Source organism: Acanthaster planci, linkage group LG19 (genome assembly GCF_054643075.1).
Source record: "Acanthaster planci isolate LZ-2023a linkage group LG19, COTS_SCS, whole genome shotgun sequence".
In the NCBI taxonomy this organism is placed as follows: domain Eukaryota; kingdom Metazoa; phylum Echinodermata; class Asteroidea; order Valvatida; family Acanthasteridae; genus Acanthaster; species Acanthaster planci.
This window is the reverse complement of record NC_141795.1, coordinates 12,681,495-12,705,857: the sequence shown is the minus strand read 5'-3', so window position 1 is coordinate 12,705,857 and position 24,363 is coordinate 12,681,495. Positions and strand designations below refer to the sequence as shown.

The 24,363-nt window shown below is 38.8% G+C and overlaps 1 protein-coding gene across 1 annotated transcript; it reads right to left on the bottom strand.

Annotated features, from left to right (window-relative positions):
* Positions 1–499: 499 nt before the first annotated feature.
* On the bottom strand, positions 500–23,798 carry sgpl1 (sphingosine-1-phosphate lyase 1). Its single transcript, XM_022256408.2, has 15 exons — positions 23,485–23,798; positions 22,352–22,499; positions 21,817–21,884; positions 20,908–21,058; positions 18,739–18,818; positions 14,458–14,586; positions 13,678–13,766; positions 12,237–12,345; positions 11,106–11,204; positions 10,269–10,415; positions 9,644–9,764; positions 8,646–8,763; positions 7,920–8,066; positions 7,440–7,560; positions 500–6,806 (listed from the first exon to the last, which is right to left on the bottom strand). Exons 1-15 carry the CDS (start codon positions 23,536–23,538, stop codon positions 6,678–6,680), a joined length of 1,710 nt encoding a protein of 569 aa, XP_022112100.2. The 5' UTR covers positions 23,539–23,798; the 3' UTR covers positions 500–6,677.
* Between the last annotated feature and the right edge of the window lie 565 nt (positions 23,799–24,363).

Genomic DNA, 24,363 nt, shown 5'->3' with positions numbered 1-24,363 from the left:
TGGTTTCAAAAAAGGGGAAACGTGATTTTGAAGTATGGTGTTTGAAGTAGTATGCTAAGGTTTTCGGTTAAGTGCGGGAGGGGATATTCAATTTAAGGTCGTAAAAGGCTCAGAAATTAACCCATTTATGCCCACCCCGCCCTCCGGAAAACATGACCCCTTGAAAAAAAAATTGTGGCTAGCTGGACTCGCCCTTTAAAGCCCTCATGCTCGGTGGCGTTTTCCGAAAGGTGTCATTTTACAATTATGGTCAACGGGGGATAGAAGTCAGTAGAGAATGACATGCAGAAACCACACAGGGAGCAGCTTCAAAGTGTTGGTCAAAACTTAAACCTCCGACAATAATTTGCGGCGCCCATCGGTAATGTTCGACACTCGATAGTGCCATGGTCTCATTTTCCCCTCTGCATGCAATGAGCTTCGGTTTAGAAGTTGAATTAACTCAGCTCATGCATCATCAATGACAAACACACAGCAAACGGGCGTCAAGCACTGAATCTCCGGGGGAAATGTGCTAATTTATTTCTTCAATAACACTTCTGTGTTAAATAATTTAGCCATTACCAAAGTAGCGACGCTACTACAGATAAACATATCTACTTTGCATTGATCAACTTTAAATATTAAACATGTAGTTTTGACATGAACAATTATCAGGGAAGATTTTTTTTGGGGGGCAGCTACATCCACATTTTTTGTCACAGATGTATATAATAGGCTGTGTAACAAAATTATCTGCTGGGCCGGCAGCAGCACTCTCGTAAAATATCAATTGGTCACTCATTTGTCACGTGCCCTGGGCAAGATAATAAACTCAAGACGAAGGGGGGCTTGAGCAGACGACCGCCTTTTTACCACAATTACACAAACCAGTCATCAGTCAACATGCCGATTGACAAGCTAGGAGGATAAGTTCTTGCATTCTTAACCCTAACAGTCCTCAATCCGGTTGGAGGACTGAGGACTGTTAGGGTTACGGAATGGCTGCATAAGTAGATATCACTTTTCTCCAGGGAACTTTTTTTTCATTACGTGCTTGGAAAACCAGAATTCTAAAATTCATTCTATTTCTAACGCTGACTGGCGAAGGATGATTTATTGGCCCTAATCCACCACATTGAGCGCCAGAAGATTCTGTTTTTTTCTTGAAATAAAAACAGCTATTTTCCTGACACGAGTCATTATGAGGGGTTCCCAACAAAACCGGGAAATTTTTCTCAAATCAAGCACAAAAATCTTGTTGAATTATTTCATTATCATGGGTGTCGACTGCTTCTCAAAGGTGGGGGGTTAAAAAATGACCAGCCCACCTCTGAGCCTGAGTGGCAGAATCAAGTAAAAGGTCTGCGCAAAGAACTTTTATACGCACTTTTGATGCATCTTCATACACTTCTACACTGTTTAAAATCTATTTGAATCCTTTGGGGTTCAAGGTGGGAAAAAATGCACTTTTGTCAACATTTAAATTCGTTGATGCTTCTATGGACAAATGAGGATGCCGTTGTTGTGATACCAATCAAGGAGGAAACTGTTCAGTTCCTGTGTTTTTCTGTTCAGACTGTGCACCCCAAATTTGCTAAATAAAAAAAAGAAATTCTACGAGAGAGGGTTGTTGGTTAGCTTGCTGCAATAAGCTTACACAACAATAACCCACCAAAGAAAAGAATATGTTCACATTCTAGTTGTTTTCATTGCGTTGGGTTGTTGGGTTGTTTGTTTTTGCACAGATCATTGCAACAGAGAGGTTTTCTCCCTGGGATGACATCACAGTTCTACTCATGAATATGGAAGTCTGCATCATAGCAAAAAAACCAAACAGGTCCTATACATGTGACTCCTATTAAGCAGTACCGGGTAAAACAATAGTTGAAAATATGGTTCATTGAAACACAAAAGATATACATGTATTCTCAAGAACTGTAGTAAAATAACTGCATTGCAAGAACTCATTAAAAGAGGAGGGAGCATGCCCCCATTTCTACTAATCAACGCCCACACTTCCCAAAGTCAGGGGCAAATTGGAGCGATAACCATAACTTGACCACAAATCAACTGCCAAAAATGTCAAAGTATTTTTAATAAATCTCATTATCCAATTTTTCCATTCGCTGCAACTCTTGCAGCATTCCTGCTCAATGGCATGTCGTAGAGTATTTGTTTTTACTTCCTCTCTGACAAATTAAATCGGCTACTGTGAATCGGCAGTGCCACTGGTCGCCCCAGGGCCAGGTTCCCAAAGGTTGACTAGATAGTCAAAACCATCCATCATCTGGGTGCTGTTGGTCAAACAACAGTTAACTAAGGTCCTGGCTCAAACTTTCCTTCAGATTGTCAAGTTAAAACTTGTAGCCAACAAAGTATACAACCAAACCTAAACACTTCCATTTATCCCATGATTACTTTCTTTCACTTACATTGTACTGGCCATAATCACATCATACAGAAAAAAAAAATGAAATCAGTAATTAAATACTTCACAATAAAATATTTCTAAACAAAATTGTGCACTGTGCGGCGATCAAACAATGTTATCCTGTCAACATTCAATGTGTAATTGACTATCTAATACATTAACTATTAGTTTTAAATAAAGATCAACCTTTTTAAAGCCTCTAAAGGTACACTAGGTTCAGCCTAGCTTGACATTTTCATTGAACTCATACCAAATAACATTTTGGGTTTGTTGTTTTCTTTTCCAGTTGATTTCCAGTCTGAATTGGTTTTGATAATGTACAGAGAAAATCACCTAAATGTTTGTCCTGAGGTTTGACTAATGAATTTGATACTGTCAAAGAAACACAAACCGCAAAGAATATAGTGGCATTCAAGTTATGTTTCAGTAATACCCGGCTGACCCTCTGCAACCCCTCATGTTGTTACTTTACTTCCTCCTGAAATGAACCAAAAATACTGATATAAAAGGTGGGTAGATCTGTCTTATTTCTGTGTAAGACCAGCATTAAAGTACAGCTGCAATGAAGTTTTCTTCCAAACAATTTTCTGCAACTTTGGACTCTTCTTCAATGCATGAAAACTCTTTGAGATTACTATCTGGTTTAATGTAATGAAAGTGAACTTTCTAAAATGTTTAAAATTATCCAAGCTTTTCTGGACAACCAAGGACGCTGTTGCTGTGATGTCATCCAAGGTTTTGCTGTTCAAATTGTGAACCCAGAATTTACTTCCTGAAAACATTTCTGAGAATTAATGCCTGCATATTGCTGGGCGTGTAAATAACAATGAATCAGCAGAGAAAAGAAACGTTAAGTATAGCAAAATCTACAAAAATGCATTTTGTGTGTGTATATACCGATTATGCCATTGAGGCTTTCTTCCTGAGATGACATCACAGTTTTGCTCATGAATATGGAAATACTTATTAGCATAAAACCGAAAAAGCAATAAAATACCCTTTGAAATCGTGAAACAAAAGTTAAGATGAGGTTAACTGAGATACAAATGTGCATTTTGAAGGTTTGTATTAAACAAGTTGATTACAGCTACCCTTGGGTATTTCATCCACATGGAATTTAATCTGTGAACTAGAGAATCTTGTCTTTTTTTCTCTTCCAGGTTGGATTACCAGAAATATTCATTGACAAAATGCCTTGTTATTCCAGACATATCTCGATAATGTGCACCAAAGAATACACATACATGTATTTGGAATACACTAACAAATCTAAGTGAATAGAGTGGATGTAGTACTACGATAAGTAATTACCAACAGTCAGTTATAAGTTTATACAGTCAAGATTATTTGAAATATTTAATACAGCGACTCTGCAATGATAACATCCGACAGGTTCTTGTTACTGTCAAAAATTTTATCTGGCCAAAATCAAAAGTGGATCCTGAACCAAATTTTCGGGGGGGGGGGGCCAAATTTGTTGAGGGTCCCAAATTTGTTGAGGGTCCCAAATTTGGGGGGTTCTTTATGTAACTTTTTATGGTTTTCCCGAGGATTGAGGTTTACATTTTGATGGCTTTGACATTTTACAGTGTACGTGCTTTTAGAAGGACTGGAAAAGGAAATAGACCAACAAATCCCTTTTCTCCATTTTTTCCCCAAACTGTGGAGACAGGAATTCCTTTGGCCCCTGTTAGCCTATCTCCCTCCCCAGATCTGCCCTTGACCCAAATCTGATGGACTTTATGTGCTCCTAATAATTGTCTCAATAATGTTTATGACTGAGCCCTCCAAGCTCTTTCTTCCAGGAAGCTCTCTGAATCGACCTAAAGTCCAAACAGTGGACTTGTACATTATCTGAAGACAACTAGGATAACCAAGCTCACAGAAAGTAACAGTGACTGGGCTGTGCATGTCCATGTTCCACCAGAATATTGCAACATTGGACCAGAGAAATGTTAGGGACGTTAGAGTGAGACAATGTTGTACATGCAGCACCAGAAACAATTCAGTCCTTTTGAGAGCCAACCCAAGGAATTCAAACATGGGTCGCTCAGTACTGAGCTTGATCGCAGCAAACAGGAGCTACAAGAAAAGTAAAACCACTATAATGCATTTAATATCATAAAAAATTAAAAGAAAACCAATATTTGTCGGAAACCTTTCAAGAATTGGAATGTGCTGAATGTGTTATAAATCGCACAAAATCATTGAACATTACATAACCAGTGTTGTAGATGAGTCCCTTCAAGTCCACCACAGACCGTCCAGTCTCAAGCTATGTCACAGTCTATTCAAATGAACTGCAACAAAAGCATTCCTTTGTTACTCTTCACCATGCTCTTGTGTGAGGACTTGTGACCAAACTTACGAAGGGACTTGTGATGGACTCGACTACAATACTGCATATGACTAACTTTCTTAGATACTAAAGGTCAATTTATATTTAATTCCAAAGCAAACATAAATTTATGAAGCCAAGGCCAGTCTCCATGCTGAACGTTCACAACAGCTGAGTCAAGTTCAACTTAGGTAAATTTGGCCGCAAATGCTCCATGACATCCACTTTATGAGCCCTGAGTGTGAACCACACATTGGACGGCATACTACAGTCTTAGCCATAGCCGGCAGTCACGTGCCAATGGGAAGTGGATATGTCTGTTAAGCAGTTGCTAACATTGGCATAGTCTTATTGCTAGCAGCTGCCAAGACTTTCAGACTAACTGTGTGTCTTCTGAGAAGCTTTCCGTCAGGACACATTAGCCAGCGGTCCAGTGTATGAGGAGTGCTCTCTAGGCTTGTATGACGAGTCCTCATTAGGCCAGTGTCCTCCAACCTATCGAAGGTGCCTGGCAGCCTGTCAAATTTTCTCATCTTCCGCCAACGTTAAAACAGTAGCCACCAAGTTTATAAATTTGGCAACAAAGTTTGAAAATCAGGGTGCCACATTCGGGCGCCTATTCCATCTCATGCAATAACATCATGACTTAACAAATATCCTGACATGTCTGTGAGTAGCTTATCAGAAATCAATGGTTAGTCGTCCAGTCCGAAGGAAATCAGAACTCTGTAAAAGTCCTAGTGCTGAAGTCGAGACCTCTTATGACCATCATAAGATCCCAAAGAGAACATTCCAAGACCTAAAGCCTGAATTCAAGTCACCTACTATTCAAACGAACTCCACTGAAAACGTTCCTTTGTTATTATCAATCCTGTTGCCTGAGACAGGTCTTGTGTCTCGACTACAGCACTGCAAAGCCTTCTTTTGTCACCAGTCATCCCTTGTTACTTGTAGCAAAAACTTGTGAACTGACTTGTAATATACTTGGCATGGAACTGCAAAGGACCTGACTAAAATATTAGTACCCGTTAATAAAAGCAAATAATAATCCATGACTTTGCATTGATAATCCAGCAAGGTTTGTTAGTTTCCATTTTCATAGAGTCAATACTGAAAAATCAAAATCAAACACATCAAACCACGTTAAAAAATTCTACCTCACTTCAAATCAACATTTCATTACACCACAAACTTATACACTCTCATAGTTTTACTCAAGTTATGTCTCAGACATTGAAATTTCATTTTGTTTCACTGAATTCAGTTTGTAGAAACAGATGTTCCATCAGACTCCATTTAACGGCTGCCTTCCATATTTTACATCAAAAAGCACATCCCCTTCTTAGATACTGAGTACACCTAATGTCTTCAAGAGTAACAAGTACAAATGATTGGAATACCAATTGGATTTTTAACCACGGCCATTTTGCAAATCTTGACTTCATTTGTGGTTCGGAATGTATTACAGCAATTGACCCTAACAGTCCCCAAACCTCCGATTTCAATATGATTTTTACATTGCACAAATGGCTTTCCAGTAAATTCCACATTGAAAACAGATACATTATAACACTCAACAGGCTCCTTTGATTCTATTGCACTAGGTGTGCTGAAGTTATGATAAGGACTAAAATGAAATGCTTTCACTTGTGGTATTAAAAACAGCCCCATCACCTCAGGAAGATTAAATGATTAAAATTGCTCAACTGTATAAAGTTGATAAGCTTGGAAATCTGCTTAACATTGAAAATATTTGCTAAGCAAGAACAGGTTACCAACGAAGAACTCATGGTTGGTATATTGCTTGTGCGTGGTACTCCACCTATAAAGTGTACTAAGCAAGATTTTTCTGCCAAGCAGCTTTTACGACATTGGGTAGCTAGTTTTTAGTGGGCTGCTGACAGTAAAGTGCCTCTGTAATACCTCTCAAGCCTGGATACCATTACTGACGGTCTTGATGTCCTCAGTGCTGTAGCAAACATCCCAGAAAGACCTCGCTACATCAGCCACAAGGCTACGATCCGGAATACTTTGAGAGGTACCATAGACTGCCGCCTGAGTGGAGGAAAAAGACACAACTTTACCATGGGATTTTGTAGAGTTGCTAAGCAAAACTATTGCTCAGCACAGGGACGTTCAGCTGACTGCTGTATAGGTGAAAGTAACACAGGTACCAATGAGTATGAGCAATGTGCTAAGAGGTCCCTGTATCAACCCCTTCGCTACGGAGGACTGCTACTACTGCACCATTGCGTGAGCATTAGTGCATACCACACGTACAGTCTATTCACCATGCAGCTGCTGGTTCAATGGGGCCTGCTGCTGGACAAAGCCCTCCATTCAGGGCATACCACAGCCCAGCAGTCATGGTCAAAATAATCCCGCCGTGAAGGGGTTAACATGCTGACTGCAGACAGGTCTTCGTTTATGTTCTCAGGACGTGATATGCACAAGAATGAGGGTAACATGCATTTGCCCACTCGTGTGATCATTCTGGGCCAATTAAAATTACAGTATTCAAGACAAAGGTATGTCAAGGTAAGAAGTTATGTTGTACTCATAGCAGGCACTGTTTAGTCACAAGTAACAGCATATTGCTTGCATTACAAAGCCCTGCTGCTTTTTGCAAGAAATGAAATGCCAGAGGACAGACTGAGGACAGTTTTCCCGATGCTGTTGAGTTCTTACCGAGCCTTGGCATTTTGCTGTAGGGTCACTCAACAAGGCAGCCGTAACATCTCTCACATCCCGCACAAACCCATCTGCTACACCGGGGAAGGTGTGTCGCAGGGTCACGCACATGTGGAAACTGCGGTCACAAAAGCACATGATTTGTTACATTTTCAGGAAAGATTCTAAAGTAGTGAATATCTAATTTTCACATGAGTGAATGCCATCATGACTAAAAATCCTCAAAAAACCAACATCTAGGACAGGGTAAGTATAAAGATATGCAGACATAATTGTGACATGATCTTCTAAAACCCCTCAAAGTAAAGCTGTTGTTTGGGAAAAAAGGCTCTTTAAATTACTATCTATTTTGATTAACTTGATAACTATCAAGGGTGAACATTTTTACTTTGTTTTAAACAGAAGTTTTCTTGCAGCAAGACGATCCAATTATGATCATTTTCATCACTTGCACAGCTTTCTTAGTGAATGGCTCACCTTGGAGGGAACTGTAAGTTATTCAGACTCCAGCCCCGCTTGGTCAGGTCACCAAACAGACGATAGATGTCAAAGTCATTTGACCCTAATGCAATCACGCTGACTAATGGCTCGCCAAGCACGTAGATTCCCTTAATCTTCTTCAGTCTTGAAAAAGTAAAGATTGAAGAAGTACATATGAATAAAAAGGTAATAGCAGAAATTCTCTGAGCCTCTCATATTGTCTCATCTTTGTATGTAGATAAACAAACTCAGTTAATCCAGATTTTTAATATGTTGAGATCAAAGAAACATTAAACATTTTATATAATTCTTAAACTGTGTTTGTGACCTTTAGGAATCTATTTCTTGGTGAAATTTGATTCTGGAAGAATTTCTTGCGAAGACATTTTGCAAGAATGCCAGAATTCTTCCTTTGCAATACCCTTTGCTCAGATCAAACTTTAAACTCTTCACGTTTTAGATTTGATTAGATTTCAGGTTATACCAGTCAGTAAGCAGTTTGCAGCTGTTCCATTCTGACTTTTTCAGAATTAACTCAAAAGTTTTTCTCTTTTCAATTTTGCAATCTCACCGTAGTTTTGATATATCTCTTTTTAAAGATAATATTGGTTCCCTCATACAAACACCTGACATTAGGTAAATATCTAGAAACACTTCACTTTAAACTGCTATGCGAGGTTCATTACAGAATATTTAAGGTTACAGGTTTAAGATGGCTCTTACTCAGTCAGCATGTATCTGGTTGTCCGGATGATTTGGCGTGTACTCTCAATATATCCAGCCTCTCCAATGTTGACCATGGTAGCCCAGCAAGCAGCGATGATTGCTCCAGGACGACTGCCTAAACAGAATGGACCCCCCAAAAAGGAATGGTTATTTAGAGGCCTTACATCTAATGGGTATGCTGTTTCTCTATTATTGGCACGAGTAGCAACTGTGTACTTTCATGTCAAAGATATTTCATAGAATCAGTCCTGGTAAACTGTCTCCAGTGATGGCAATTAGTGTGAGGGGTCTAAGAATCATTATAATGTACCACAGTATGTTGCATCAATGAACGCAAATACTTCAATTGTTTTTTAAACAAACAAATGTTCAGCCAACATCCCTGACGACTGCCGAGTGGTTTTCACACCATGCATAACAAAGGTGCACCGATATGGCTCCTGTTGGCAACATATTGGCACTGCCAAGATCACCGTTCAGTCTGTTCTTAACAACTGATATAAACTAATATGGGGCCTTTTCCCAAATCTCAGTTGTGTCTCTGCCTGTGGCTTCACCTCAACATACAACAATCAGTTTCCAGAGCTTCAACTGGCAGGTGATAAATTCATAAAAAATGCATCTTGAACCCTACAGAAAGTAAAGCAAGACTCAGGGGGACACTGGAAGAAAATGAAACTATCTACAAAATGATCACAAAAGGGTTGGATGATGTCCCACAGCAATGTAGGGTCTATTTGCTTCAAGGCAACCCTTCAAGTATCCATTTCTTGTGTTCTATATTAAAACAGACAACGACGGTAAACTCAGGATTTTCCATACTTTGAAATAGATTGTTTGAAAAATCCTTGAATCAGGAATACCATTATGAAAATATTCTGGAATCAGGAAAAATCCTGACAAATCTCACTCCTGAAGATTAATTTTCACAAAGGGTTTTCAAAAATCTTGTTTTTGTAAATGAAGTGCCAATCTTGTCAACATGGTCCAGATACCTGCAATTGATGGTGACGCATAAATGCCTCCTGGCCAGTCAGGTGCCACAAAAAACTGACGACGGCGCATCTCCATGTTACTATAGAGAACGACGGAGGAACCTTTAGGGGCAAAGCCATACTGGATAGGAAGAAAACAGAATATTTCACAAACCAATAAATATCCATGTGCATCAGACTCCTTGAAAAAACTGCACAAGTCTTGGCAGTTGAAAGCTGATGTTTGTAATGAGGGAAGACATTTCACCATTTCGAATTGTTTTGTGCTCTGCACACAATGGGAATGAACAGCTGGGATATTATGCAAGAAAGAATAGAAGGGTGAAAGGAATAGAAAAGGGGTAAGAGAAGGCAAAAAAATCCAGACTAAGGAGTAATTTGGAGAGAAGTGCCCATTATGGTTTCAATTTTGTATTGCTCTCTGACAGAAATACTCCACTAACCTTTGTACCCTACTGTTTCAGTTAAGACTATTTTTTTCACACAGCATTCTCAGTATGGCGACTTTTTTCAAAAATATCTTAGCCCGAGTTTTATTTCCCTCAAAATACAGCATAAAAACCAACTTTCCTATCAAGCTTTCCCATAAAGTACTTAATGTCAACTTTTTGAGCCTGCTCAATACCTTGTGAGTGTCTGCAGAAATGCTTGTTACACCTTTCAACCGGAAATCAAAAGGCGGTACAGGGAAGCCGGCTTTATCCATGAACGGGATGAGGAATCCTCCTAGACAGGCATCTACATGGACGGGGATGTCGTATTTCTCACCAAGCTATCCAAGTGAGAGCAAAATGACTTGGGACATTAGGAACATGTATTTGTAACGACACTGTCTGCCCCACATTGCCATCACGTTATCAACCTTGAATCAGTCACATCATACAGTTCGATGGATGTCAGTTTGGTCGCCAAGAAGCACAAATCACACAAGAACAGTTGACTAGATACAGGTTTCTTACCTGCACATCTAGGCTGTAGTTACCTGTTTCTGGTGTTAACATAACACTTCTCCCAAATGTATGGATAGACGGAGTGTAACCCACAGATGAGAGTATACAATCTTGCATCACGGGGTTTTTCAGGATTAGCAGAAAGGTAACCATTAGCCATTTGAGGGATTTGATCTGAGAGTAATGTGCACACAGCAGTTAACTGTGCCCTTGAGTACCAAAAGCTGGACACACTGACATGACCCATGTTATTCTAAGGACCAGTCCATAATCACACGAGTAAAGTGATTTCAGTGATGTTCATGATTACAGTTTCACAATCATGTTCTTGACTCTAACCGATTTGAATCATTTTCAGATCTGGGCAAAATGTTTTCTGGAGTGCCATTTCTTTCTTGCCACACATAACACTTGACTACAAAACACTTGACTACATAACACAGGAATTCAATCAATTGAAGGGAAAATGTGAGAAACCATTTACCAGAGTGTTTATTATGGAGAACACTTACCTTAGCAATTGCCTCAATATCATCAAAGACTCCAGTGGGGAATGAAGGTGCTGACCCAACCAGCATGCAGGTTCTGCTACTGATTGCTCGTTTCATTGCCTGAGTAACAAAACAAGGAAATTCTCACACAGAGCTAAAGTTGTGAGGAGTTACTTTCTGACCAGAGTTGAGTCACTGTAACCTAGTGACTCGAGTCGAGTAATTAGGCAAAAAAGTCAAGTCAAATCCTCAGCTCAAGTCAATTTGAGTCACCACAATATTTTAACACAATGTGATCAGTAAAAACAGGAGAGAAAGTCATTTTGTGGTATTTCTAAATTCTTCTCTGGGTTTCTGTACATGTGGTCTCACCACATCTTGCTCTTGATGATAACGCATGACATGAACATTATAAATCCCGCAAAGTCACTGCAATTACATGTATATTTTTTTCACAAAGAAGTATGCTTTTATTTTTGAGACTTGAGACAGACGATCGGGATTTTTGTCAAAAGGCCGACTGAGACAATATGACGAGTTACGCAATGCCGACTTAGTCGGAGTTTACTGTATTACTATTTATTCGGCAGGTAATTTGCATTAATTCATCAACCTTGGAAATTAGAAAATGTGTACTGAACTTAAAAAATCATGTCAGATGTGACAGGGACACAAAAAAAATGGGCCCCTAATTTCTGGAATTACCCTATTAGCACTGGCACATGCACACACACTCGATCTGTTATTGTAGAGAAATCACACGTTGTATGATTGCAAATGTGAAGACCAGAAATCTTGTGTGGACATGAATCAGTGCAAATAATCCCTACAATGCTCTATTAGGGAGGGCATATACTGGTACATGTACATGTACCAGTATATGCCTTGTGTAATTGTAAGAGGGTGCACTTTATAGGCCACCTGCACAAACACTTTATTGAGGACTCTATCTTCAGAGCATGTAGACAGGTGGCTAGATGAGACACTTAAGAGGCCTGTTTTAGTACACTACAAGGAATTATTGTGTCATCCTATCAATTCCCCCAACACGGTGGATTAGATTCTAAGATCTTCACGTGTATTTATAAATGCATTCATAAATGCTGAGGCCATTAGAGCAGTTTATGACTACAGTGTGGTTCCTAGACTCACCTTGACCTTGACAGCATGGGTTTGATTATCCAGTGGGATGTGGACCAGCCTCATACGGAAGTAGTGTGCCGCCTTGTCAAAGGCTGCATGCACACTCACAGGGGCCAGGCTAGAAGTTAATCAATAACAATCGACATGTTGAGTCATATTCTTCCCTTCTGCTTTTAACCACATGAAATACTCATTAGGTCAAGTCCAGATTTCTAGTACAAGTTTCTATCATCCCTGTTATGATTTCTCTTTAGCGAAGGCTCCCATAATTTATAGAGATGTCTGAATTTCCAGACTACAAAAACATTTAGAAAAAACTGAAACCTGCAAATTTTCATTTCTGCAATGATTTTACAGAGATGCTAATCGGGGATGGCACATAAAAAGAGTGTTTATCTCACCATTTTTAAAACCATGCTTTAAGGAAATTTCACAAATTATCCCTTGGACTGCTGAACAAGTACCAGCTAGAAAGTTCAGTTGGAGGGGCATGAGTGAAGTCTACATGTATGTAATCTGAGGGTCAAAGGTGGTAATCCTGCTGGGTTCATGAAGCCAGTTTTCCTCACAGTTTATTTGATGATAAAGCATAGTTAAACAGTCCATAATCTCTAGATAAGTCCTGTGCTGCACAGTCAACTGGACATGCTGGGTGGCAATCCCTAGTTAAACAGCCCACAGGAGTTAATTACTTTTTGCTGGACAACTCAGTTACTAGAGTGGTTTGAATTCAATTTCAATCCTCCTTGCTCACTCTCAACAGCAGGTTTGTTCTCTCAGTCCATTTCCCTTTCAGCTCGCTAGATAAGTCATTTCGTATTTGTGTATGAATGTGGAATGGAAAAATAACTTTCTCTGCAGACATTTTTCTCTAATTAGCAACTAAACAGCATACAGCTGATAAAACAGTTCATTTAGCCTTGGAAACCTGGCTGTGCTAATTTATGATTCATTCCAAAAACAATCACAGGATGTGCAGGTCAGTGCAAACAAATGGTTGCCCTGATGTTTCCTGTACTTTTAAAGTAACAGCCCTTTCCTGTTTTAAGTGATAAAATAGGCCATCAAGTTGATTCATCATTTTATTTTACAACGACAACTAACACGGTGGGAATAAAGAAAATGTACATATTGACATACATGTACTGGGAGGCTAATGGTATTATCACTGGGACGTTCTTCACTGGCCCACTGTTAAGATCGATACTTTTACTAAATCACTGATCACTGAATGAAGCCAGAAGACCTGTACATGTAGGACCAAAACTCTGGTGCTGCTTTTTCGCTCTCTGTGTCCCTTTAGGAGATTAGGATTTGCAAGGATTAGGTAAAGACTGTGTCGCCACGGTAACAGGCTGACACCTTTGCAACCCTCTGTTATGGGGCAGAGGATCATGAACACCCACTAGGTGCAACAGGCATTGCTAAGGGAATCTCTTTTTCTACGTACATTTCTGGAAATTCTATCCCTCTTTCTCTGGCCCGTTCCCTGCAGGCCAGACATGCCATAAGGATGCTCTCCGTCCCTCCTGAAGTCATCTGAGGAGGGGGGAAATTATGCCATCATCAACGTCTCTCAAAGGCTTACATGTACCTCACAACAAACAGTAAACTTTGCAATGTAAACGTTTGAAACAAAATCTACATTATATATTTTTCAAATGGTCAAAATGGATGCCAACTTGCAAAAATCGGACTGATATAATCCATTCCCTAGTTTCATTTTTCTCAGAAACAACATCTGTCATATTATTCAATCTAAAAAAAAATGACGACTTTGTGCTTGATCACATTTTAAAAAGTTTAAATTTGTACATTTTTTTTATCACAAGCACCTGTCAAGTATGTTTAAAGTACAGCTTTGATGCACATCATATTGTCAATACATGGCCAAGCCAATCTGTGCTCACCCTAATCTCCATGTTTATGGAACTACAGTATGGCATTGGCTAAATATTTTTTATCTAATAGCACATGATAGTTTCACAAAATAAAATGCAACTTTGTATTCTTATGGTCATACTGAGAAATCCAGAGGTGGTGATCAAACAGGTGTTTTATGATTAACTATATATGTCCAAGAACATGCAAATACTAAACTACCGTACCATACTATCCATCTGTTGCTTAAATAATTTTGAATATTCAAATACATCAAACAAATCAGCCATAATTGGAATGTCTTTTGAATAGCTGATATGTAAATGGCCCCTGAACAGGAACAACTTACAGCTCCACAGGAGTCTGGTCCCCCACTGAACATAGATAAACACATGGCCACCACTTCCCCCTCCATGCGTCGCACACTAGGGAAAACGTCAGGATGTAGGGGGTTACTCCATGCGAAGTCTTTATACACCTTTGACAAAACAAAACAAAAAGAAACATGGAAAAAATATTGCAACTGCCTCACATCATTGCTAATTTGTATTCAAGGTTAAAAAAAAATAACAAAAAAGCATTCCATCTGTCATGATGAATTTTTCACCTAAGCATTCTCACAATTTACATGTATGTCATCTATTCGTACCTTTCAACAATAACTTTATTTGTGCTTATGATGTCTCATATTTCAATGGAGAAAATTCTCGAAATTTAGTGTGAGGAGTTTTGGGTCATTGCGTGGCACCTTTTAAAAGGAAATACTTTATTTCACAAGGTGGTTATTTGATTCATCAAACAAAAAAGTGTAAATGAATAACTGACGCATTGTACGTAGATTAGTTGAGTAAGTTAATTGAGTATACTTATCAACCCATTTGATGCAAAGCAAGTTTGACTGCTTAATGGGAAAGAGTGGTACATGTACATGTACACGTATGTTAGTTGTTACATAACAGAATGTTATTGAATACATACTTTAAGGTTAAAGCTCACTGGCCAGATTGACAAACTGAACGATTTCCTTTATGAAAGTATGACTAGCAATGATATGGTAATACCATCTTTAAATAGTCTTTCTATGACTTCCCTTTCTACTCATTAAGCACTCTCCTTTCGCTAACTTCACTGTCTAAATGATAATGTTCGGCTCCAATTTTATTTTTCATAATTTATAGATGGGTAAGGCCCAAAATCCACATGTACTGACAAGCCATCTCTTTCACAGCACTGAAAATTGGGTTTGAAATTACAGCATTACAGGGTTAAGCATTAAGCTCAAAAATGTCACCAGACTAGGAGCACTTTTGACTAGACCAGTGCCAAAATGAATACCTCATCAACAATTTGAAATGGAGGAATGTTTTGTTGAAAAGGTTCTCAACCAATGACCAGATAAAAGATACATGTAGTGGGGTCATTCCATGAGGTTTGGGCACAATTTGTGACGGTGTCCTTGTTACATGTCAATTTGGAATCCACATGCACAGAAATGGCTGTTCATTTTTAAGGAACCCATGTAACAATTGACACCATCACAAATTGTGCCCCAACCTCATGGAATGACCCAGTACTCTCTCTATCAATTATTCAATAGAGTTGAATTTGTTGAACTGAATACTTTGCTGGTGAAAACAATTTCAGTCAAATGAAATACACTATGAGGCAGTAAAATTTAACGTCGCTCCCTTGCACTGGTTAAAACCTATTACGGTGGTATAATAAAACAATTATTACCTTCTGTGACGGAGGTCCATGTGTTATGTACATGTACACCGAGGGTGTGTGCCATTTGTCCCTGAGGGTGTACAAAACATCATGGACCTCCAGCAGATAATTGTATGTTGTATACAAGGCCGTTCTTACCAAATTGGAACAAATTTACTGTGACGGCAATGAAAAATGAAAATTGGTTCACAAACATGGACATTAAGTGAAAGGGACTTCAAACAGGATGGTGGACATCGGTAGCCCTCACCCTCAAGGTTTGGAGTAAATCACATGAAGACCTTTCTGACTTTGATACAATCAAGCCTTGTTAACTGACCAGTGAAAAAGCCACTCGATCCTTGGTCTTTCTTTCGGTCACAGAAAAACACCACAACAATCATTTGAAACACCAGACTGACTCAATGAAACAATGGATAAGGTTAAACAATCAAGTGGTTGTTTCCAACCCAATCTTTCTAAAAAGTGGGCATGTGGTATTCTAATCTACTGACATTATGCACTGTAGGTTTACCAGAGGGTGTTCTTTATTATTATGGTAATTTGGTGTACAAAAGGTTATTCAGGCCTATCCATGCAACACAAAAGCACTGCCCTATCCCAGCCTTGACACACATGGCTATAAACTAGCCATAGTGTAGTGTTGGTGTGTACACGTATACTGTATACGCTGTAAAAGTACATGTGCATGTATTTTGATTTATTTTTTTCATTTGTCTTTATCCTGATAAGGCCTGTCAGGACCACACTAGAAATGAATTTTTAGCTTTACAATTTTCCTGTCATAAAGTTTTTTTCTTTGCCTGTTTTATTTCTTCGTGCTATGTATTGTCTGGTGTTTGGTGTTTTAAGTCTCTTTTATGAATGTGCCATTGTGTAACGATGTTCTGTGTTCTCTTGTCATTTTTGCATGAGCCAAATCAAACAAGCCAATAATGTTTGTTACAACCTTTTACCTGCAAAGCCTTACAATGCAATAATGTGTAAAATTATTGTAAAATGTAAAAGGGTTTAATTTGGAAAATGTTTAGACACCTTTCCCATACCAAGGCGGCTACTGCATCCCTCGGTGTTTTCATGCACAATTGTAAAGTTCAACAATGTACATGGTCCAACCAATGTAAAAATGTAGATTGACGATGGGGTATTTAAAACAAGCAATGTTTTATATTGTTTTAGAATCCATTTCTGATCTAAAAAAGTACATGGATGCGTAAAGGGAAAAAAACAGTTTGTGAGGGGCATCGTTTACAATAAAAATGAACACCAGATTGCATCGATCAAAACGTCAAACCTCTAGAAGAGGCGGTTCCATTTACATGTACATGTTTGGGAAAATCTGTAAATGGACTTGGAACTTTTTTCGTTAAATGTGTAAACATCCCGCCCTAAAATGACACCTTTCAACTCTTTCATTGAAAACCTTTACAGCATAGGAAAGGGCTTCACAGGAATTAGGTGAATTACCAGAGAGGCACAGATCACATGATGCACAGCTGGCTACAATAACCTCCCACCTACATGTACAAAGATACTGGTAATAACAATGGAGCAATCCAACAATGGTCTCTCTCCCTGATGCTTACACAAGATACATTCATAGATACCTCTTGACCTCTGACCTTCAAATACTTACACAGTGCTTTTTCTAATAGTATCACTTTTACACTGGAAAATCGGTTCTATAAATAAATTATGCTGGTACCTATGCCGTGTTGTATGGAATCTTCCAAAACAAGTTAGATTGCGCAACAAGGATAGCTTTCATGAGGCACATGCATAAAGGTTCTCAGATTTAGTGTTGGTAGAGACATTCCTTGTTGGCAAACATTGGGAAGCTCATCAATTTTTATGTTTACAGAGCCTCTATCCAATTTGCAAACACCATAAAGCCATAAGCTTGTATACAAATAATGAATGTTAATGAGTCCACTGGTGAGAATAATTTCATAAGGCGACAGATGAATGGAAGGTCACCTGTCAACCCATGAAATTATTCTGACCACTGCACTCATAGGCATTTATTGTTTGCTCTATACAATACTTGCATTACATGTAATCCTTCCAGTCTACCATTAAGTGAAACAGATTCATGTCCTAAGCACCACCCACTAGTGGTACCTGTACCATGCAACATTAGATTGGTTCCCTTCCCAACATTACTTTCCTCAATTTCTAGTGGGAACCAGTCAAGTGGAATCAACTTCTATTCAACAGGTACCATGGAATAGAACAAAAAACTCCCTGACATGTGGTCAACAATCCACCAATCAGATGATGGGGATTTATGCAGGTACATGTATTGTACGATGTGCTACAGCAACTGTAGAAACAGCATAGTGCACGCTTTCAACATAGCCACCCACAAGCAACTATTAGCATGTCTAGTCTCAGTTGTGACATAAAAATTTCAAGCACAGTTGTCGCTTCTGGTCACCAGATATTTTCTCATGCTGTTACGTGTAGGTACCTCCTGAAATTGGCTGAATTTAGTTTGGTGATTTTGATGTGTAAAAACAGCTGTCTTGTAACTTGAATCCATTATGTTTTTCACTCTATAACAAGCAAATAAGTGCCAAACTTGATTAAAAAGTTACCAACTCTTAAATTATTTCAAGGTTTCAAAACATTGTTTCTTTCTGCTCTGACAGAAAACTTCTACCCTTTTTTTGGTTACATGTAGATGAACTTATCTGATATAGACAGCTCAATGGTTACAGGTTTTCTCAACCATTTCCAGACGGTATTATTTGGGCTGAAAATTTTGACTTTCAAATATGGGCGTGCGCGGTGGTTTAACCTGTCAGCCATGCCTGTGTACATAAATGGCTTGATCGTATCACCCATCCTCCAGCAAAGTAGTTAATGTGGACTAGTTGAAGCAACTCAAAGATGACATTACCTTTGCACAGAGGGATGACAGTTCATCCGTTCCCCCATACACACAGCCAGAAACTCTGCCTTTCTTCCAGTCTATCTCATCTGTATCAACAGGATGAGCCAAGACATGGTCAACTACTGATGTTGAACTTGGAATTGTTTCTTCTGCAATCTGTCTCACCGCTGCTCAACACATTCCCCCTTCATTGACATCAAAGTATTCACATCTACCAACACTGCCATTATCATCATCATCACATTTAAAATCTTCACAACAGCTTACTAGAATCGCTATGTGTAACCATTCAGTACCAACGAAGCCATACCATCTGATCACCACTCGTCCTCTGTATTACCAACATGGATCTTGTATAGACCATTATCCCCAGATCACCTCTAAACTCATCACCATCACCACCCTGATTGTCACCAGGTCTCTAATGTCAGCTGTCATCAACATTCCCAGTGCTGCCACTGCCCAGCACTATCATTCATACCACCATTCCAATCATCAAACTGATTTCAATCATTGCCACTATTCCAATCATCACATTGATTTAAATCATCACTGCCATTCTTATCACACTGATTTGAACCATCACCACCATTCCTAAGGGTACATGTATCATCACATTGATAGAAATCATCACCACACTGCAATCTTCACATTAATTTCAATCATCACCACAATCCAAATCAATCCTACCATCTCAATTCAACATGTTTCACCATCATCAATTCCATCAAAAATTAGCGACAATGAAGGATCTATAACATGCACATGTATCCACCAGATCTGGTGTTTGATGTTCTGTGCATTATTATCCCTGAAACATTCTGACATGTAAAAACCATCTCATCAAGGGAGTACGTACTGCAGTGCAACCATTCCAGGTGCAACCTGGTAGATAAATGTCAATAAGACTCTCTGCTCTCACAGTTACCATGCATGTGTACCAAGTGACTCCTAGGTGGAGAGGCAAGTGGAGGAAGAGCAGAGAGCTATTTGCATAAACAGAGGGCTAACTCATCATTTTCAATTCATGTGCATGTCTGTAGACAATAACAAATTAAGATCCATGGAACACATTCTGAATCATGCAACACTCAAGTGTAACATTTGCAAGAGCACAGAGCCTGTTTTTTGACACTACAATTAGTTTCTGCAGTACAGATATGCATGCATTTCCATTGTTTACGCAGCACAAAATAAATGCTTATTTACTTGCTTGGGCATTCAAACATTTTTTTGCAGATCAACTTTGTTGATGTATCAACAACAGTGTTGATGTAACACTTCAGACTACAGCATACAGATGCAAACATGCAAATAGCTGCACAAGAGCTGTGCAAAATATCATGTTTTCCATTGCCTTGAGTTTCTGTGTAAACATGGATCGCCCAGCAGGCATCATATTGTAATTGAGTTGGCGCTTGACCCTAATGTTTGCCGCAATTGTTGAATTTAAATTCCTGACAATATAATCTGGAGTTAGAAATCCTAACCTCCAGGCCACATATCCCACATCACAGCTAGATCAATTACCATCACATCATTTTACCATTACGGCTGTGCCAAATATCCAAAAATCTGAATATTCGACCAATAATCAAATACTTGAATATTATTTTCCAAATTTGAGTATTCGAATGCGAAATTCATGAACAAGAAGGGAGAATTTTCTTTTTTTTAAATGAGAAAAATTGCATGAGCAGATTCAAATGAAAAGTGACAGAAATCTTACAACGAATCAACGAATAAATTGTTCATTAAATAATTTTAAAAAATAGAAACTTTCAAGAGGGCAAGAAGTACTTTTCATCTCTTAAATCTTGCTAAAGTGTGGACGTAAGAAGCTGCATCTGTTATAATGATTACAATGTACAATTGTGTGCGTTATTGCAACTGATTTTGTATATGGTTTAAACATCAACAATCTGCCAGTTGGTAAGACCTAATATTCGGATATTCGATCAAACTGAAGGTCGAATATTCAAATAGTGAATTATTCGAATTGACTCAGCCCTAATCACCATTAATCTGAATCCCATATCATCCTCACCACCTTCATAATGTGGATCACCACCATCCCCTAAGCACTCACATTCACCATATGTTCACCATCACCGCCATGACTTTCATCACCAACACCACCCTTACCCCTTCATCCTCAACTTCCTTCCAACCTACCCATGGCATGGTATCCATTCTTGATTCTCCTGAGTACAGCACTCTCAGACATTCCTTTCATGGGGAGGGCCTTCAGGTATACCTCCCCATCTTTCATGCAGTTTAAACTGCGAGTCACAGCAGCCTTGGACTTCTCCATTTCCTTCTTGACCTAAAAACATCAACATTGAGTAAAACTGTGTATAATTCCAATAAAATCACTTCAACTTTGTGACTTGTCACATAAGAGAACTGAGACCATTGCTTAATTACTTACCTGGATTACAGTATGGGTGGTGTGGTGAGTGGACAATATTTTTGCAAGTGAAGGGCCATTTATATTATAGTGTCTCTATAATGGTTTGGGACAGTAAAGTACTCAAATGAAACTGTCATTCAGTTTTTACATAGATGTACGACACAGTGCATGTCACACACTGTATGTACATGTATGCCCATGCATCCATTATACATGTACATGGTTGGGTCTGCCAAACTGTAACACTACAGAGGGGTGAATGGGAAACTTTGAGATGCTTGGTAGTGGCAATCATACCACCAGTGTTGGAGTAGTCCTACTCAAACTCAAGTACACCTTGAATACCAACGAGTACTTGGCCTGTACTCGACTGGAAGTACTCAAAACAAAAAAAAAATCGGTATGTTGCTGCCACCAACACATCCAAGTCTCCCATCGGAAGCATCCCAACTATAATTGGGGCAGATGTTATAGATGCATATCATAGTTTCTTTTCCTCTATATCATTATGTCAATTCACAGTGTTTGTCATAGGCAATTGTACCTCTCACTTTTCAAAAATTAAGGGGAAAAAAGGGTGAAAGTTTTTGAACAGAATTTTGAAAAAGCAGTCCAGAAGCCCCTAAAGCAATTTTGAATTGTGCCAGGGCATTGTGACAGTTGGAACTTACCACTTGTTTGACAAACGGTAGACTACGGAAAGTCTTGAAGAATGACATCTTAATTCGCTCAGGTATTGCTAATGGTGAATTGAAAAATAACAGCAACATGTTTAGATTTGGGAAGGCAGAATTCAGATTTAGAAAAACAAGTTAGTATATACATTTAGTTCACCAGTTCAGAAAATTTCAAAAATAGAAAAGCACCATCCTAAACTTATGTACATAAACACAAAGGCTTTTCATTATTTTCTCAAACAATACATAAAATTGTTGACGAAATCGGAACAAAAATTTTCGAATACACATAGGAAACAAATAGGCCTTGAGAAAGGCAGACAAAAATTGATTATTCCAGAGACAGTTTTAAGGTACTTGTCTGAAACTCTGACATCTTGAAGACACAACTGAAGACTGGAGACTCTTGAGCTGTTATGTAACCCTTTGAATGACTGAATAATGAAGAAATGGTTTCAGTCACTGAGATACAAGTTACATGTACTACATTACTCTATATACCAAATATCAGAATTAATTAGCCGCTTACTAAGTAGTGGATGCCTCATCCAGTTGTACAGCCATGCCAAAATGATTGTGATCCCAACCGACATTGCAATCAGTTGCCATGGTTCTTGATCCGAGCAAAAGTCATTGACCTTCACCCGAGCATCATTAAGGTACAGCTTGGCAACCTCCTGAAAGTTAAAGGAAGGGTACAAAATCTTTGAGATTCTTCACAGAAAAAGAAAATTCCTTGTCAATTTCGGGGTTGATCAAAATGTTTGACTGAAAAGGGACTGGACCTTTTGACCTTAAATTGAAAGTGTTTTGATTTGTCAACAGAATGATTTGCCTTATAAGTTACAGGGACTAGTCAGAAGCCATGAATGCAGGCCTTTTCTTGTTTCAGTATCTCTCAACCAGAAAAAACTGACTTGCTCAAACTATGACATTCTCATCCTTTTTGGCAATTCATATCTTTAGCAGTCTCTCATTTCAGTCCTGACACTTTTCATGAATTTTCATGTCAAGGACAAGAAAGTTTCATTTTTGAAAATAATGAGAAAATGTTCAAGAATACATCTACATGTACCTGGATGGATGTCAATTCAAAACCAGGGGTGATGTTATCACAGGACAGCAGTGGAATTGCGTGCCTTCAATTTAATTTGACAATGACGTGCTTGTTTGCATCCACAAACTCGGGTGAGAAAATCATATTTCTTTCCAATTTACTATTCAAAACTATCTTTAAAAGGGGTCAAAATAATTAAGAGAACAATCGGTGATGTGGGAGATGTCATTCTGTAAGACAAGTGTAAGAGAGATATGATGACAGAGTTCAAAGTTACAGGCTTATCACTGAAAATTGTCATGATTGTGCTCAACTTCAAGTTGCTTGTGTTGTCATGATTGTGAAGATATGTCAGTTGTGTGAGGCAATGCTATTCATGGAGTGTCAAAGCATGGAGGTAGGGTCAAAGTGTCATGTCCACAGAATTTGTTTTATTTCTGGAAACTAAAACACGTAGGGGACGGAGTTAGCGACTTGGAGTTCTCGAAGTTCACACAGTTTTACTTTTCACATCAAATACTCAGAATTTTGCCTGGTTCCTAACTTCTGTAATTCCTAATATCTGCTTGCTTCTTTCATGTTTCAGCACTCCACTCTTTACTTACCGCATATTTCCACAACTGTTGTTCAACATTTGCTGCCGTAAAACTGCCCTCCATTGTGCCTCGCTGGGAGAGAGCCGCCGGCGGGTTTCTTATTACTTCGTAAAGTTCGTCTAAATTAAATTACTGGAAAAGGGTACTAGGCCTACTTTCTCATCAAAGTTTACTTCAAAATAAAATGCCACGCCGATTGACAGCGGCGATCACGTGAAAATTTATTGCAAAATTACACGTATATTTGTCACAGTAACCGGCGAACAATGGTTCTTCTCACCGTGTACTCATTGATCGGTTAACCGACCGGTTGACGTTACGTTTGCCAAGGGTTTAAGACCATGACCCCAACGAACTTTGCTCTACTGGGTCAACAAACTTCACGGCAAACGGCACCCAGACGAACATCCCCAACAGTAGTGCAGAAAACGAGTAGAACATCAGACGAAATGAATCATTCTAACTGCAGAGGGCGCTATTTAAATATCCATCTTGGAGATTCTTTTGTTGACTAGACTAGGTACGGGTGGGCCTTTCAAGAGTCGAGTTCGGACTAACCGTTTGAACTCCCACACTTTAGGCCTACTTTCCTACGGTATAAAAGTGAATAGGGTTGTGAATAACCGATATTGTATTGAAAAGTAGAAGTTCTGAATATGAAACTCTTTTCTTTTTCTTTGTTTTATGAATTCGTTATTACGAGGCATAATCCGTTTTGTAAGATACAGATCTAGAATAGTGTCTTTTTTAGCTGTTTTAACTTGTCCAAGAACTTGTTCTTTTTTTATTTGAAAGAGGCCTGCTTAGTTGTCAACTCACAGATTTCAGGTATTGTGACCAGTAAACATCAGCTGCATAGTTAGGCCTACCTGCCATTGGAGGTACATT

What these genes read in the sequence shown, in the direction of transcription:
- sgpl1 (XM_022256408.2), bottom strand. Translation starts at nt 23,538, where the DNA reads ATGGAGGGCAGTTTTACGGCAGCAAATGTTGAACAACAGTTGTGGAAA. An exon ending in TTTCTGCAGACACTCACAAG is followed by an intron (nt 9,765 to 10,268) that starts GTATTGAGCAGG and finishes CTTCCTATCCAG; the next exon opens with TATGGCTTTGCCCCTAAAGG. An exon ending in CAGCAAAATGCCAAGGCTCG is followed by an intron (nt 6,807 to 7,439) that starts GTAAGAACTCAA and finishes TCCTCCACTCAG; the next exon opens with GCGGCAGTCTATGGTACCTC.